Source organism: Sturnira hondurensis, unplaced genomic scaffold (assembly GCF_014824575.4).
Source record: "Sturnira hondurensis isolate 20B ecotype Veracruz unplaced genomic scaffold, ASM1482457v3 Scaffold0023817, whole genome shotgun sequence".
Taxonomy (NCBI): domain Eukaryota; kingdom Metazoa; phylum Chordata; class Mammalia; order Chiroptera; family Phyllostomidae; genus Sturnira; species Sturnira hondurensis.
Window position 1 is genome coordinate 6839172 of NW_028096448.1, and position 12323 is coordinate 6851494.

The 12323-nt window shown below is 40.9% G+C and overlaps 1 protein-coding gene across 6 annotated transcripts in view; it reads left to right on the top strand.

Annotated features, from left to right (window-relative positions):
- The first annotated feature begins 271 nt into the window (after nt 1-271).
- Nucleotides 272-12323, top strand: part of KDM1B (lysine demethylase 1B) — a 51699-nt gene continuing 39647 nt past the window's right edge. Inside the window, exons 1-7 of one of the 6 annotated variants that reach the window (XM_037037995.1) lie at nt 272-427; nt 742-785; nt 3090-3189; nt 3898-4022; nt 5166-5255; nt 6030-6141; nt 10398-10514. In XM_037037995.1, coding sequence (XP_036893890.1) covers nt 3103-3189; nt 3898-4022; nt 5166-5255; nt 6030-6141; nt 10398-10514 — 531 coding nt within the window. In that variant the 5' untranslated portion in view covers nt 272-427; nt 742-785; nt 3090-3102. The other 5 variants (XM_037037996.1, XM_037037998.1, XM_037038000.1 and 2 more) reach the window with 5 other exon arrangements.

Consider the following 12323-nt stretch of genomic DNA (forward strand, 5'->3'; position numbering starts at 1 on the left):
CCCGTGGCCCACCCCTTCACCGAGGGCCAGACCCCGCCCCTCCCCAGGTGGCCCGCCTTAGTCCTCGCCCCTCACCAGCCCCCTCCTTGGATGCCCCGCCTCAGTTCCTGCCCCTGGTTCCACCCTCCACGCGCGTCCAGACCCCGCCCCCTCCTTAGGAGCTCGTGCTAGCTCAGCGGCGGAAATGGCCAAGGCGGGGCGAGTGCAGCGGCGAAGGAGAAGGCGGGGACCCTACTCCACCCCGCTCCCGCCGGCTCCTCCCACTCCGGGTCACGCCGTCACAGGGGCGGAAGCGGTGGCGGCGGTGGCGGCCGAGAAAAGGCTGCGGTTCGCTGCGCGGATCCTGCAGTCTTGTGCGCGCGGCGCGCGGCTCCGGAGAGGTGCCCGCGGCCGGGGGCGGCGCGCACAGTCTCTCACGCGCTCAGAGGTGAGGCGCACGCGGCTCCGGGGGTTACTGTAGGGGCTGCGGCTGATTTCGGGTGACAGCTTCGCACAAAGCAGCTTGGCAGGGGTGCAGACCCTCCTTCTTGCCGTGTGCTGTGCCCCTCGCCTGTTTGGGAGGTGAGCGAATGCCTTAGGGACTGATACCTCTGTCTCCGGTTTGGAAGCGAGCTGCTGGGTGGGATCCCTGTCTAAGAAAGAGAAATTCCCGGGCTGGGGTGTTGCGGCGACGGGATTCCCCGATTCGTCTTCGTATTGCGGGTCTCTCCTAACCCCCTACAATATTTCCTTTCTGTACAGTGCTGCCTTCTCCCCGCGACTGCTCGCACCTTTTCAGCGCTCAGGTGAGCACCAGAGGCTGTTGCTTCTTCTGGCTTCGGAGCAGACAGGAAAGCTTTTCGGAAAGCGAGGCGGCTGCAGCTGGCACAGGGAACGTTGGGGCTCCCTTCTGGGTACTGTTAGAACCCAGTCACCTGGGGAATGTGTGCTGCGTGGGGGAAAACCCACAGTCCGGAGTAGGAACTCCCTCGCTTCTTCTGCTCTGCAGGGAGTGTGGCGGTGAGGAGCTCGTACAGCCTTGCAGGTGTAGTAATGCTTTGAAGCACGATAGGCATGGCCAGGTTGCTGGGGTAACTCCTCCGGGACTGGGAACCCGGAGCGGGCGGCCGGATTACGGTAGCTGTTAGTCGAAAACAGCCTGGCAGCTGGCAGGTGAAACAGGAAGGAAGAGGAAGGCCCAGCTGTAGAAAGTTGGGGTTCGGTGATACGGAACCTAGCCAGATCAGGGCCCAGCTTTCTCTTGGGTGAGTGCGCATGAGTCCGCAGACCGGTCCTTGTGGGAGAGCAATCACTTGATACTCACGCACAACCCCAGGTTTTTGCGTTTTGTTTGTCTGGTTTTAATGTATTTTAGTAGAAGAAAGGCGAGTGGGAGAGAAGGTTTTTTTAAGGACGTACATGAGAAAATGACCATCAATAATTAATAGTCTTTCAGATAGGGAAAGTAATCGACAAAGCATTCAGGCAGTTGAACTGGGTCCATATTTTGGAAAATTTTATTAGTGTGGGTGCAGTAAGGTGCTAGTCCTTCCTTATTTTAAGTGGCCCAAAGGGAAATTCCTGTTTCTGTTGTCTGAAGAAACTTCTAGTAGTTTGCCTTATAAATTTTGGTGCCACTATAAATTTTTATTCCAACTTGGAGTCATTTTGTGTCATATGTTTCTGAACTTTGTTTTTAAAAAATCTTATTGAATAAGCTACTTCAGAAAAATCCTGGGAATATTGAACGTGAAGCAAATTGATTATATTTAAATGAAGTGTGCTTATTAATTTGAAGAACCAGGAAAGTATTTTCAGTATATTCATTTGTTTTAAAGACACTTTTGATCATTATTTCTGAAATTATATTTAAAAGTACAAAAAGTATTGTCCTTTAACTTAAAAATGTTCCCCCATTTTAAGCCCCAAGAATTCAGCAACCATGAAAATACAGAAATTACAGCAAGTCTCAAAAAAGGATGAGGGTACCTAACTGTTAATCATATTAAAAGTGAAAATGTACTACCCTAAAAATCCTCAATCATATTTTTCCCTGACAACACAGATTAATAATGGCTTTTATAGCTAATATATTCATTTTCTCTTAACCACTTCTTGATTTACATCATTCTTTATTGCAATTAAACACATATTTTCCAGTATGCAGTTAGACTCAAATTTTTTATGAAATTTCTAGAAATTATGCCTTTTTTTATAGAATGCTTGCATTTTTAGGGTGAAATGTTGCATGAACCTAGGCTGATTATATTTATGTTCCTAAACCCCACTTTAGATTCAAATATTTTTGCTGCAATATTGATATATACTATATATTTACAGATCTGTTTTATATGTCTTATTTGTGGTTCACTTGTGAATTATGTTGGATATGTTTTGTATAAAGAGATTTGTTAGATTGGACAGTCTTTTTGAAAATATAAAGATGATCCAGAAAGCCTTCTTTGTGTTTAACAATTACTGTTAAGCAGTAGTACTTTTTACATTAATAGTGTTTTATGCATCTGTATTTGGAGTGCCATAGAACTAAATGACAAAGTATTTAATCCTTAAAGAACTATAATACATTTCAAAACATATAGAAAGTTTATGTGTTCACAACTAACATAATGGTTTTAAGAAATTGAAGAGTGCGCTAAAGGAACATCATCCACATACTGGGTGTCTAGATTTCTCAAAGTCAGTGTAGCTAAAAACCTGGAAGTTTTCACACATGTTAATCCATTAAAAGTGCTCTTAGGGGTGTTACTAGAACTCACAGATAGGAAACAATAGGATAACAAACCTCTCAAAGCTTTTCTTCAAGATTAAGATTGTATACAGGCATGCCTCGCCTTCACAGGTGTTGCAACTTTTTTTGCCAATTGAAGTCAAGACCCTCACCAGAAAAAGATTACAACTCACTTCATTGCCATTTTCACTCCATTAACGTGGTCACATTCACTCCATTACCGCGGGTTAGGAGATACCTAACCCAGAATATCTCTGAGATATGCCAGTATGTGGATACTTTGCTTCAGCATGTTGACAGTATCAGCAAGTGTTAATACTTAATGGTTTGATTATTTATTTATTTATTTATTTATTTGCAGGTTATCCGATACAATGGCAACCCCACGGGGGAGAACAAAGAAAAAAGCATCTTTTGATCATTCTCCAGATAGCCTTCCTTTGAGGAGTTCCGGTAGGCAGGTATTACTCTTTTGTTCATTCTGTGCACCTATTTTTGAGCACATAGAATTGTTCTGATTGGGACTGAAGGAATTAGAAGTAAAAAAATATATATATATCATTCTGGTCCTCAAGGAACTTGTAGTCTAGTAGAGAAAGTAACCTTGGAACAGTTACAGTCCAGGGTGATAAAGAGATAGAATGTAGACAAAAGCATGCTGGCAGGGGGAATTGCAAAGATGAAGACATAGGGTGTGAATCAACATGGGGTGTTCAGAGAATTGCAGCTGTGTGGTTGCCTCCAGGATGTGAGCTGAGGCCAGATCATGCTTGGCTTGCTGTCATTCATAGGAATTTGATGTCAGCTTGTTGCTGCCTGAGTGTTGTTGATGGGTTACTTACTGCCATCTCTTCTGTAGGGTTTTTTCCTCCTAAAGAAACATTTTAAATGATGTAATTCTTTTTCTAGAATTTTTCTAGGTTTTTAAAAATATGCAATGCTGAGAGGATAATGTCTTGCATGCATTTTAGTTCTCTTTAAAGTGCTGATATTTGCACAGTACAGTTTCAAAGAAATTGCTGTATTATCAGCCCCTAACCTACTGTCAGGGTGTTGTTGATTTTCATGTTTAGAAGTTGTCCCAACATTGAAGTCATTTTAGTAGTAAACCTCCCATATTACCCTTGGCCATTCTGGTGAAATCTTAACGTCAGCTGGTTCTTCCTCAGGCCAAGAAAAAAGCAACGGAGATGACAGATGAGGATGAAGACGGGTCAGAGAAGAAGTACAGGAAATGTGAAAAGGCAGGCTGTACAGCAACGTGTCCCGTGTGCTTTGCAAGTACTTCTGAAAGGTCTGTTTAGATGACATGTCTTGGCCTCACATTCCTACCTGTGAGAGTGTTCTTTGTGGGAACATCATCCTCAAAGATAGTTTTACTAAAGATAGCTGGAGATACTGTAAGTCATCTAATAATAGAGAGATCGCCTGTGCATTCTGTACACACCACACCCTCCTATATGCTGCTCTTGGTAGACATAGTCGTATCAGCTCTGCACAGTGCCCAGTCAGCATCCCTAGATCCCACTTCCCTTGGGGGTTGAGCATGAGATAGTATGGGGACACAGTAGAGGGGACCATGGAGGTCCCTGTGGGCCAACAGATGGTGACTTTCCCTAGGTTTTTCTCCCTCAGTGGACATAACCAGGTCTCACTGACACTAAGAAGCTAAGTGCACTTGCTATTTTTATTGGGATGACACAAGTGGGACCTTTTACTTCCAGAGAAAAATCTTCAGTGAAGGGTTAAGATTCAGTAAAACCTGGAACACGAATCCTATTTTTTTTTTAAATCATGAAGAGTAGTGGTGTTAGTGTTCATTGTGGCACTAGAGTTCATTGTTTTCCTACATTATTGGCCGTTGGACAGCTTGTATTTGCCAGATTGCCTGCTAAAGGGTCAGATTCCAGCTGGCCAGATTCATTTACTGTTCAGTGTTGGGCCCGATGTTCTTACGAGGACCACACTTCTCTCCTTCGCCCATGTGCATCCTGCAGCAAGCACGGGGACACCCCTTATGTTGTTAGATACCCTATCATGGCTCGAGGGAATCTTGATAAAACTCCTACGCCTCACAGCCTCTGATGTGCAGCCAGCTAGGTTAGGTCCTCTGGTCTAAGTCCCCGGGTCCTTACCATGTGCTGTCACCTGTTATCCATCTCACTTCCCCTGTCTGTTGTTAGCTTCTGATGGGTTAGGATTCTAAATGGAGAGAATGCCACATGGGCTCGTAGGAGGTCTCAACACATGTTTTTTTTGTTTGTTTGTTTGTTTTTTTAATGAAGGGCATAGGGAGGGGAGGGGGAAATTTATCTTTGTGAAACTGAGGGAAGACTTTATTGTTGTTATTTTTGGTAAAATAAAAGAGTCAAACTGAGAAAAAAAGTGAGAAGACATGTTATTCATTACCAAAGGTGCATGTTTTTGCTATTTTCAGATGTGCCAAGAATGGCTACACCTCCCGTTGGTATCACCTATCCTGTGGGGAGCATTTCTGTAACGAGTGCTTTGACCATTACTACAGAAGGTCTGTTCTCTAATTGTTGGAAGTTTTCTAACTGGAGGGTGTCGGGGTGGGGGCAGTGAATGGGGTCAGATGGTTAAGGCTGAGCCCACAGACTTACTGAATTATGCCACTGTTGCAGCTGTACCTGTGTCAGCTACAACTGTGCCAGACCTTCATGCTATATTTTGTGTGTGTGCATGCTTAATGTGTGTACTCCAGGTTCAAAAACATCTGCTATGAGTCAGTTATTCTCTTTAGTTGCAAGATCTGAAAACTCTAGGAGCTGCTTTACTATTCCGTGACAGTACGTAGGGGGATGAATGCCAAGATTTGGGGGAAGATGCTGACAACTGGAAGGAGCTTGAGCTGATAGCAGCTCTCCCTAACAGTTTTGGATATTAAAACTGATATGAGCCCTGGCCAGGTGGCTCCATTGGTTGGAGCTACGCCAAAAGGTTGCATATTTGATTCCTGGTCAGGACCCATACCTAGGTTGTGGGTTTGATCACTGACTGGGGCATGCACAGGAGGCAACCGATCGATGTTTCTCTCTCCCCCCAGTTCCCTCTCCCCCTACCTATCTAAAATCAGTAAAACTTATATCCTCAGGTGAGGATTGAAAAAAGAACTGGTAGGGATGCACCCTTCCTGACAGCCTCGTCTATGGGTATCATAATAACTTCCTCCTCCTTATGATATGGCTAGTTAAATCCTTTTATGTAAAATTTTCTAACCTGCCACCTTTTTCAAAACCCAATTAAATAAATAAAATATATTTATTTTATTCTTTTTCAGCCATAAAGATGGATATGACAAATATACTACTTGGAAAAAAATATGGACTAGCAATGGAAAAACCGAGCCTAGTCCCAAAGCTTTCATGGCAGATCAGCAGCTCCCCTACTGGGTAAAGAGGATGATGCTTTATTTTCTGTAAGGCAAGAAGAATGGATGAGAATACCAATTTGGGGGAAATTTTTCCTTTATTACATGTATAGTTCTAGGTCTATTAAAACAAATCACATTTTTTATTTCTGTAGGAAATTCAGAGACAGTTAAAGAAGAAACTGAAGACTTATTGCCAGCCAATGATAACCGTTGCTAAGCTTCCATATCATTCTTCTGTTAATTTAAGTGTATCTGTAAACACAATTTTTTGCTTCATACACAAATCCTAATAAGGTTTAGCACCATACTTTGTAATTATTGTTAAACTTTTAGCTTTTTAATTTAACTTTATATTATTTTTTATTTAGCCATTCTTTGAAAATAAATTGTAGTGTTGCATATATTAGGTAAATATCCTTGCATTTAATAAATGATTTGCTAAATTTGAGCTTCTCTTGCATACTTAAAAATTTTTATTGAAGTGAAACTTACCTGATATAAAATTATCATTTTAAAATATGCAATTCAGTGGCACTTAGTACAACGACAGTGTTGTGTGACCACCACCTCTATCTAATTCCAAAGCATTGTCATCACACAGAGTAAACCTGTGCCCATTATGCAGTTACCTCTCATTTTTCTCTCCCCCTAGTTCCTGGCAACCATTAATCTGATTTCTGTCTTCATGAATTTATGTATTTCAGATGTTTTATGTAAAGGAATCATGAAGTATGTGACTTCTTTTTTTATTGGCCAGTTGTAGTTTTTATTTTATTTTTTAAATATATTTTATTGATTATGCTATTACAGTTGTCCTGTCTCCTCCCCTTTTCTCCTCCACCCACATTCTCCCACTTTAGTTCATGTCCATGAGTCATACATATAAGTTCTTTGGCTTCTCCTTTTCCTATACTACTCTTAACCTCCCCCTGTCTATTTTCTACCTACCATTTATTCTACTAATTCTCTCTACCTTTTCCCCCTTTCTCCCCCTCCAACTCCCCTGTTGATAACCCTCATGTGCTCTCCATTTCTGTGGTTCTATTCCTGTTCTAGTTGTTTGCTTAGTTTGCTTTTGTTTTTGTTTTAGGTGTGGTTGTTAATAACTGAGTTTGCTGTCATTTTACTGTTCATATTTTTGTCTTTCTTAGATAAATCCCTTTAACATTTCATATAATAAGGTATGGGTGATGATGAACTCCTTGAACTTGACCTTATCTGAGAAACACTTTATTTGCCCTTCCATTCTAAATGAAAGCTTTGTTAGATAGAGTAATCGTGGATGTAGGTCCTTGCCTTCCATGACTTGGAATACTTCTTTCCAGTCCCTTCTTGCCTGCAAGGTCTTTTTTGAGAAATCAGCTGAGAATCTTATGGGAACTTCTTTGTAGGTAACTGTTGTCTTTTCTCTTGCTGCTTCTAAGATTCCTTCATTTTAATCTTGGGTAATGTAATTATGATGTGCCTTGGTGTGTACCTCCTTGGGTCCACCTTCTTTGGGGCTCTTTGAGCTTCCTGGACTTCCTGGAAGTCTATTTCCTTTGCTAAATTGGGAAGTTCTCCATTGTTTTTTCAAATAAGTTTTCAATTTCTTGGTCTTCCTCTTCTCCTTCTGGTACCCCTATAATCTGGATGTTGGAACATTTAAAGATTTCCTGGAGGTTCCTAAGCCTCTCCTCATTTAAAAAAATTTTTGTTTTGTTTTTCTATTGTGGTTGAATGTTTCTTTCTTCCTTCTGGTCCACTCCATTGATTTGGGTTCCAGTTTCCTTCCCATCACTGTTGGTTCCCTGTACATTTCCCTTTATTTCACTTAGCATTGCTTTCATTTTTTCATCTAATTTGCAACCAAATTCAACCAATCCTATGAGCATCTTTATTTCCAGTGTTTTGAACTGTGCATCTGATAGGTTAGCTACCTCTTTGTCACTTAGTTGTATTATTTCTGGACCTTTGATCTTTCATTTGATCCATTTATTTTTGTCTCAGCACACCTGCTATGTACGCATAAGGGAAAGAGCCTTAAGTGTTCAGCAGGGCGGGGCAACCCACGTCTCTGCATGGTGCTGTATGTGGGGGAGGGGTCAAGAGGAAACAATGGCACTTTCTCTATTCTCTGCTGGATTTTATCACTTCCCCCACTTCCCACAAGCAAATTGGACCCTTCTGGTACTGATTCCCAGGTAGGTGAGTTTGTGTACATTCTAGGCCCCTGTGGGTCTCTCCCACGAACTCTCCTGTGAGGCTGGGAGTGTCTCCCGCCGCAGCCTCAACCTCCACAGGTGTTTTCAATCGGTGGTTTCAGGTTTTATTTCCCCACGCTGGAGGCCCGGGTTATTTGGCCTGTTTCACTCCCGGAGTGTTCCTCCCAGTTTATCTGCACATGAATGTGGGACTACCTGCTCCACCAGCTGCGCCTTGCCAGTCTTCTAGCTGCCGCCTTGCAGGCCAGCTGCAGCCTTGCCTGTCCCACTCCACAATCCACCACTTCGAGGGGTCCTCCAGCCACTGCCTTGTGGCAAGTCCTCTCCACCCCAGCTGCTGGTCTCAGCCCCTCCTACCGGTCTGAATGGATGTTTCTTTAATTCCTTGGTTGTCGGACTTCCATACAGTTCGATTTTGTGTCAGTTCTGGTTGTTCTTTGTTTTTAAATTTGTTGTTGTTTTTCTTTTGGTTGTGCAGGAGACACAGTGTGTATACCTATGCCTCCATCTTTAGCTGGAAATCCCAGTCAGTTGTGTATGTGACTTTTCATGATTGTCTTCTTAGCATAAGGTTTCTGAGGTTCATCTGTGACATAGCATATATTAATTCTTCATTCCCATTTTGAATACTTTTCTAGTATGTGGATTTGCCAAATTTAATGTGTCCAGTCATCTGTTCGTGGACAGTTGGGTTGCTTCCACCTTTTAGTTATTGCAAATAGTGCTTCTATGAATATTCATGTACCGATATTTATTTGAGCACCTGTTTTCAATTCTTTTCAGTATGCATCTAGAAATAAAATTGTTGGGTCACAGTCTGTGTTTAACTTTTTGAGAGACTACCAAACTGTTTTCCTTAGCAACAGCTGTGGCATCTTTCATTCCCACCAGCAATGTATAAAGGCTTGAATTTCTCTATGTCCTCACCAGTTTATTTTCTCCCTCCTCTTTTTTTATCTAGCTGTCCTAGTGGGCCTGAAAGGGTATATCATTGTGGATTTGATTTACATTTCCCTAATGACTGATGCATCTTTGTGCCCGTTGGCCATTTATGTATCTTCTTTGAAGAAATACCTGTTCAAAGTCTCTCCCCATTTTTAAGTTGGATTGTTTGTCTTTTGTTTTTGAGTTGTGTTGTAGGTACACATATTCTAGATACTAAACCCTTATCAGATAAGTATTTTCTCCTATAGGTTGTCTTTTCACTTTATTGACAGTGTCCTTTGCTGCACAAAAGTTTTTAATTTTGCAGTTCAGTTTATCTATTTTTGTCTTTTGTCACATGTATTTTTGGTATCATATCTAACAGTCCATTGTGAAATATGAGGTCATGAAGATTGACTATTTTTTTCTAAAGTGTATCATTTTAGTTTTTATGTTATAGTGTTTGGTCCATTTTGAGTTGATTTTTGGATATATGTAAAAAAGGACCAACTTCATTCTTTTGCATATGGGTATCAGCATGCTGTCTTAAAAAATAAACTTTTTTGGAATAATTGTAAATTTACAGAACAGTTGCAAGAGTAACACAGAAAGTTCCCACATATCCTTCACCCAGGTTATCCTAATGTTACCTAAAACACCTGATAATTTGTCAAACTAAGAGATTAACATTAGTACAGTACTAATAACTACAGTACAGATTTTATTCGGATATCATCAGTTTTTTTTAATAGTGTCTTTTTGCTGTCCCAGGATTCTCTCCAGGACCTGTGCTTTGTAAAAAGACTACATTGTGTAACTACATTTAGTGTGCGTAGTTTATTACTAATTGTAACTAAATTTAACTATGTCCTTAGGTTAGAGCTAAAAAACCTTTCTAACAACAGTGGTCGGATCTTGTTTGTACTTCCTGGTGCCTGAGCTATTATTAAATCAGAAATTATGCTGACTGGGTCAAAGTGGATTATATGGGTGGTGGTCATGCAAGGGATAGAAAAAGTAAGTACTTAGAAGTGCTGAAAGGATGGTCAAATCGTGTGGCAAAGATGATGCAGTAAGTAGTGAAAGAGAGAAACACAGGCTCAAGAATAGTCAACTGATTGATTTTGACATGTTACTTTCCATGTAGGTTCAATGTACAAAACCTGAGTGTAGAAAATGGAGGCAACTCACCAAGGAAATCCAGCTTACTCCACAGATAGCAAAGACCTACCGCTGTGGTATGAAACCAAATACTGCTGCTAAGGTATGATCTCTGTTGGTTCTCCTTTTGAATTAAAAGATAGGTTAATTTAGTTGTCAGTAAATAATAATGGTGTGTGTTTCTCATTTATTGAATGGTAGTATTTTTAATAGATGGAAAATTGTGTCTTTTTTTAAAACTGAAGTACACTATATGCACAGATGTGAAATGTATTTCATTGTGTTTTGGAAAAAGACTACATTGTATAACCAATACCCAATAAAGATACACATTTCTTTTTTCTTAAATAATAACTTATTGATTATGCTATTACAGTTGTCCCAATTTTTCCCCCTTAGTCCTTTCACCCAGAACCCTTCAATCTCTCAGAAAATCCCTATACCATTGTTCATGTCCATGGGTCACGGATATATGTTCTTTGGCTACTCCATTTACTGTACTGTGATTTACATCTCTGTGGCTATTCTGTAACTACCTATTTGTACTTCTTAATCCCCTCACCTCTTCACTCATTCCACCACAACCCCCTCCCATCTGGCAACTATCTCTAAATGCTCTCCATATCTGTGATTCTGTCTCTGTTCTTATTTTCATAGTCTGTTTTTTAGATTCAGTTGTTGAAAGATATGTACTGATTGCCATTTTATTGTTCACACTTTTGATTTTTTTCTTAAATAATCCCTTTAATATTGTATATAATAATGATTTGGTGATGATGAGCTCCTTTAGTTTTCTCTTGCCTGGGAAACTCTATCTGCCCTTCAATTTTAAATGATAGCTTTGCTGGGTAAAGAAATCTTGGCTCCAGGTCCCTGCTTTTCATGACTTTGAATATTTCTTACTCGTCCCTTCAAGCCTGCAAAGTTTCTTTTGAGAAATCAGCTGGCAGTATGATAGGGACTCCCCTGTAGATAACTAACTGCTTTTCTCTTGCTGCTTTTGAGATTTTCTCTTTATCTTTCACATTTGGCATTTTAATTATGATGTGTCTTGTAGTGGGCCTCTTTGCATCTCGTTTGGGACTCTTTGTGCTTCCTGGACTGGTATGTCTGTTTCCTCCACCAAACTAGGAATGTTATCTTTCATTATTTTTCAAGTAGAGTTTCAGTTTCTTGCTTTCTTTCTCCTCCTCTTGGCACTCCTATGATGCAAATATTGGAACACTTGAAGATGTCCCAAAGCTGCTTACACTGTCCTTGGTTTTTTTTTTTTGCATTCTTTTTTTCCCTCCTCCTTGTTCTGATTGGTTGTTTTCTGTTTCCTTATGTTCCAAATCAGATTTAATTCCCAGCTTAATCCATTCTGCTATTGTTTCCCTGTAGATTGTTCTTTATTTTAATTAATATATCCTTCATTTCTGACTGGATCTTTTTTGTGCTTTTGAGTTCCTCACTAAGTTCCTTGAGCATACTTATAACTAGTGTTTTGAACTCTGCATCCAATAGATGGCTATCTCCATTTTATTTAGTTCTTTTTCTTCAGTTTTGATCTGTTCTTTCATTTGGGCCATGTTTCTTTGTCTCTTCATTTGGTCAACCTCACTGTGTTTGTTTCTGTGTATTAGGTCGAGCTTCTGTGACTCCCTGTCTTGGTACCCAAGCCTAATGTAGTAGGTTTCCTGTAGGGTCCAGTGGCACAGCCTCCCCTACCACCCAAGCTGGGTACTCAAGGTGAGCCCTTCATGTGGGCTGAGTATACCTTCCTGTTATAGTTGAGCCTTCATTGCTGTTAGTCAGTCAGTGGGAGGGATTTAGCCAATCCATTCAGCTCTAAGGACTAGCAGTACCACTGACCACTAACCTCTACCCTCTGTGGAGGTAGGGTGGTGGTGCTCTGACATGGTCTGTCTCT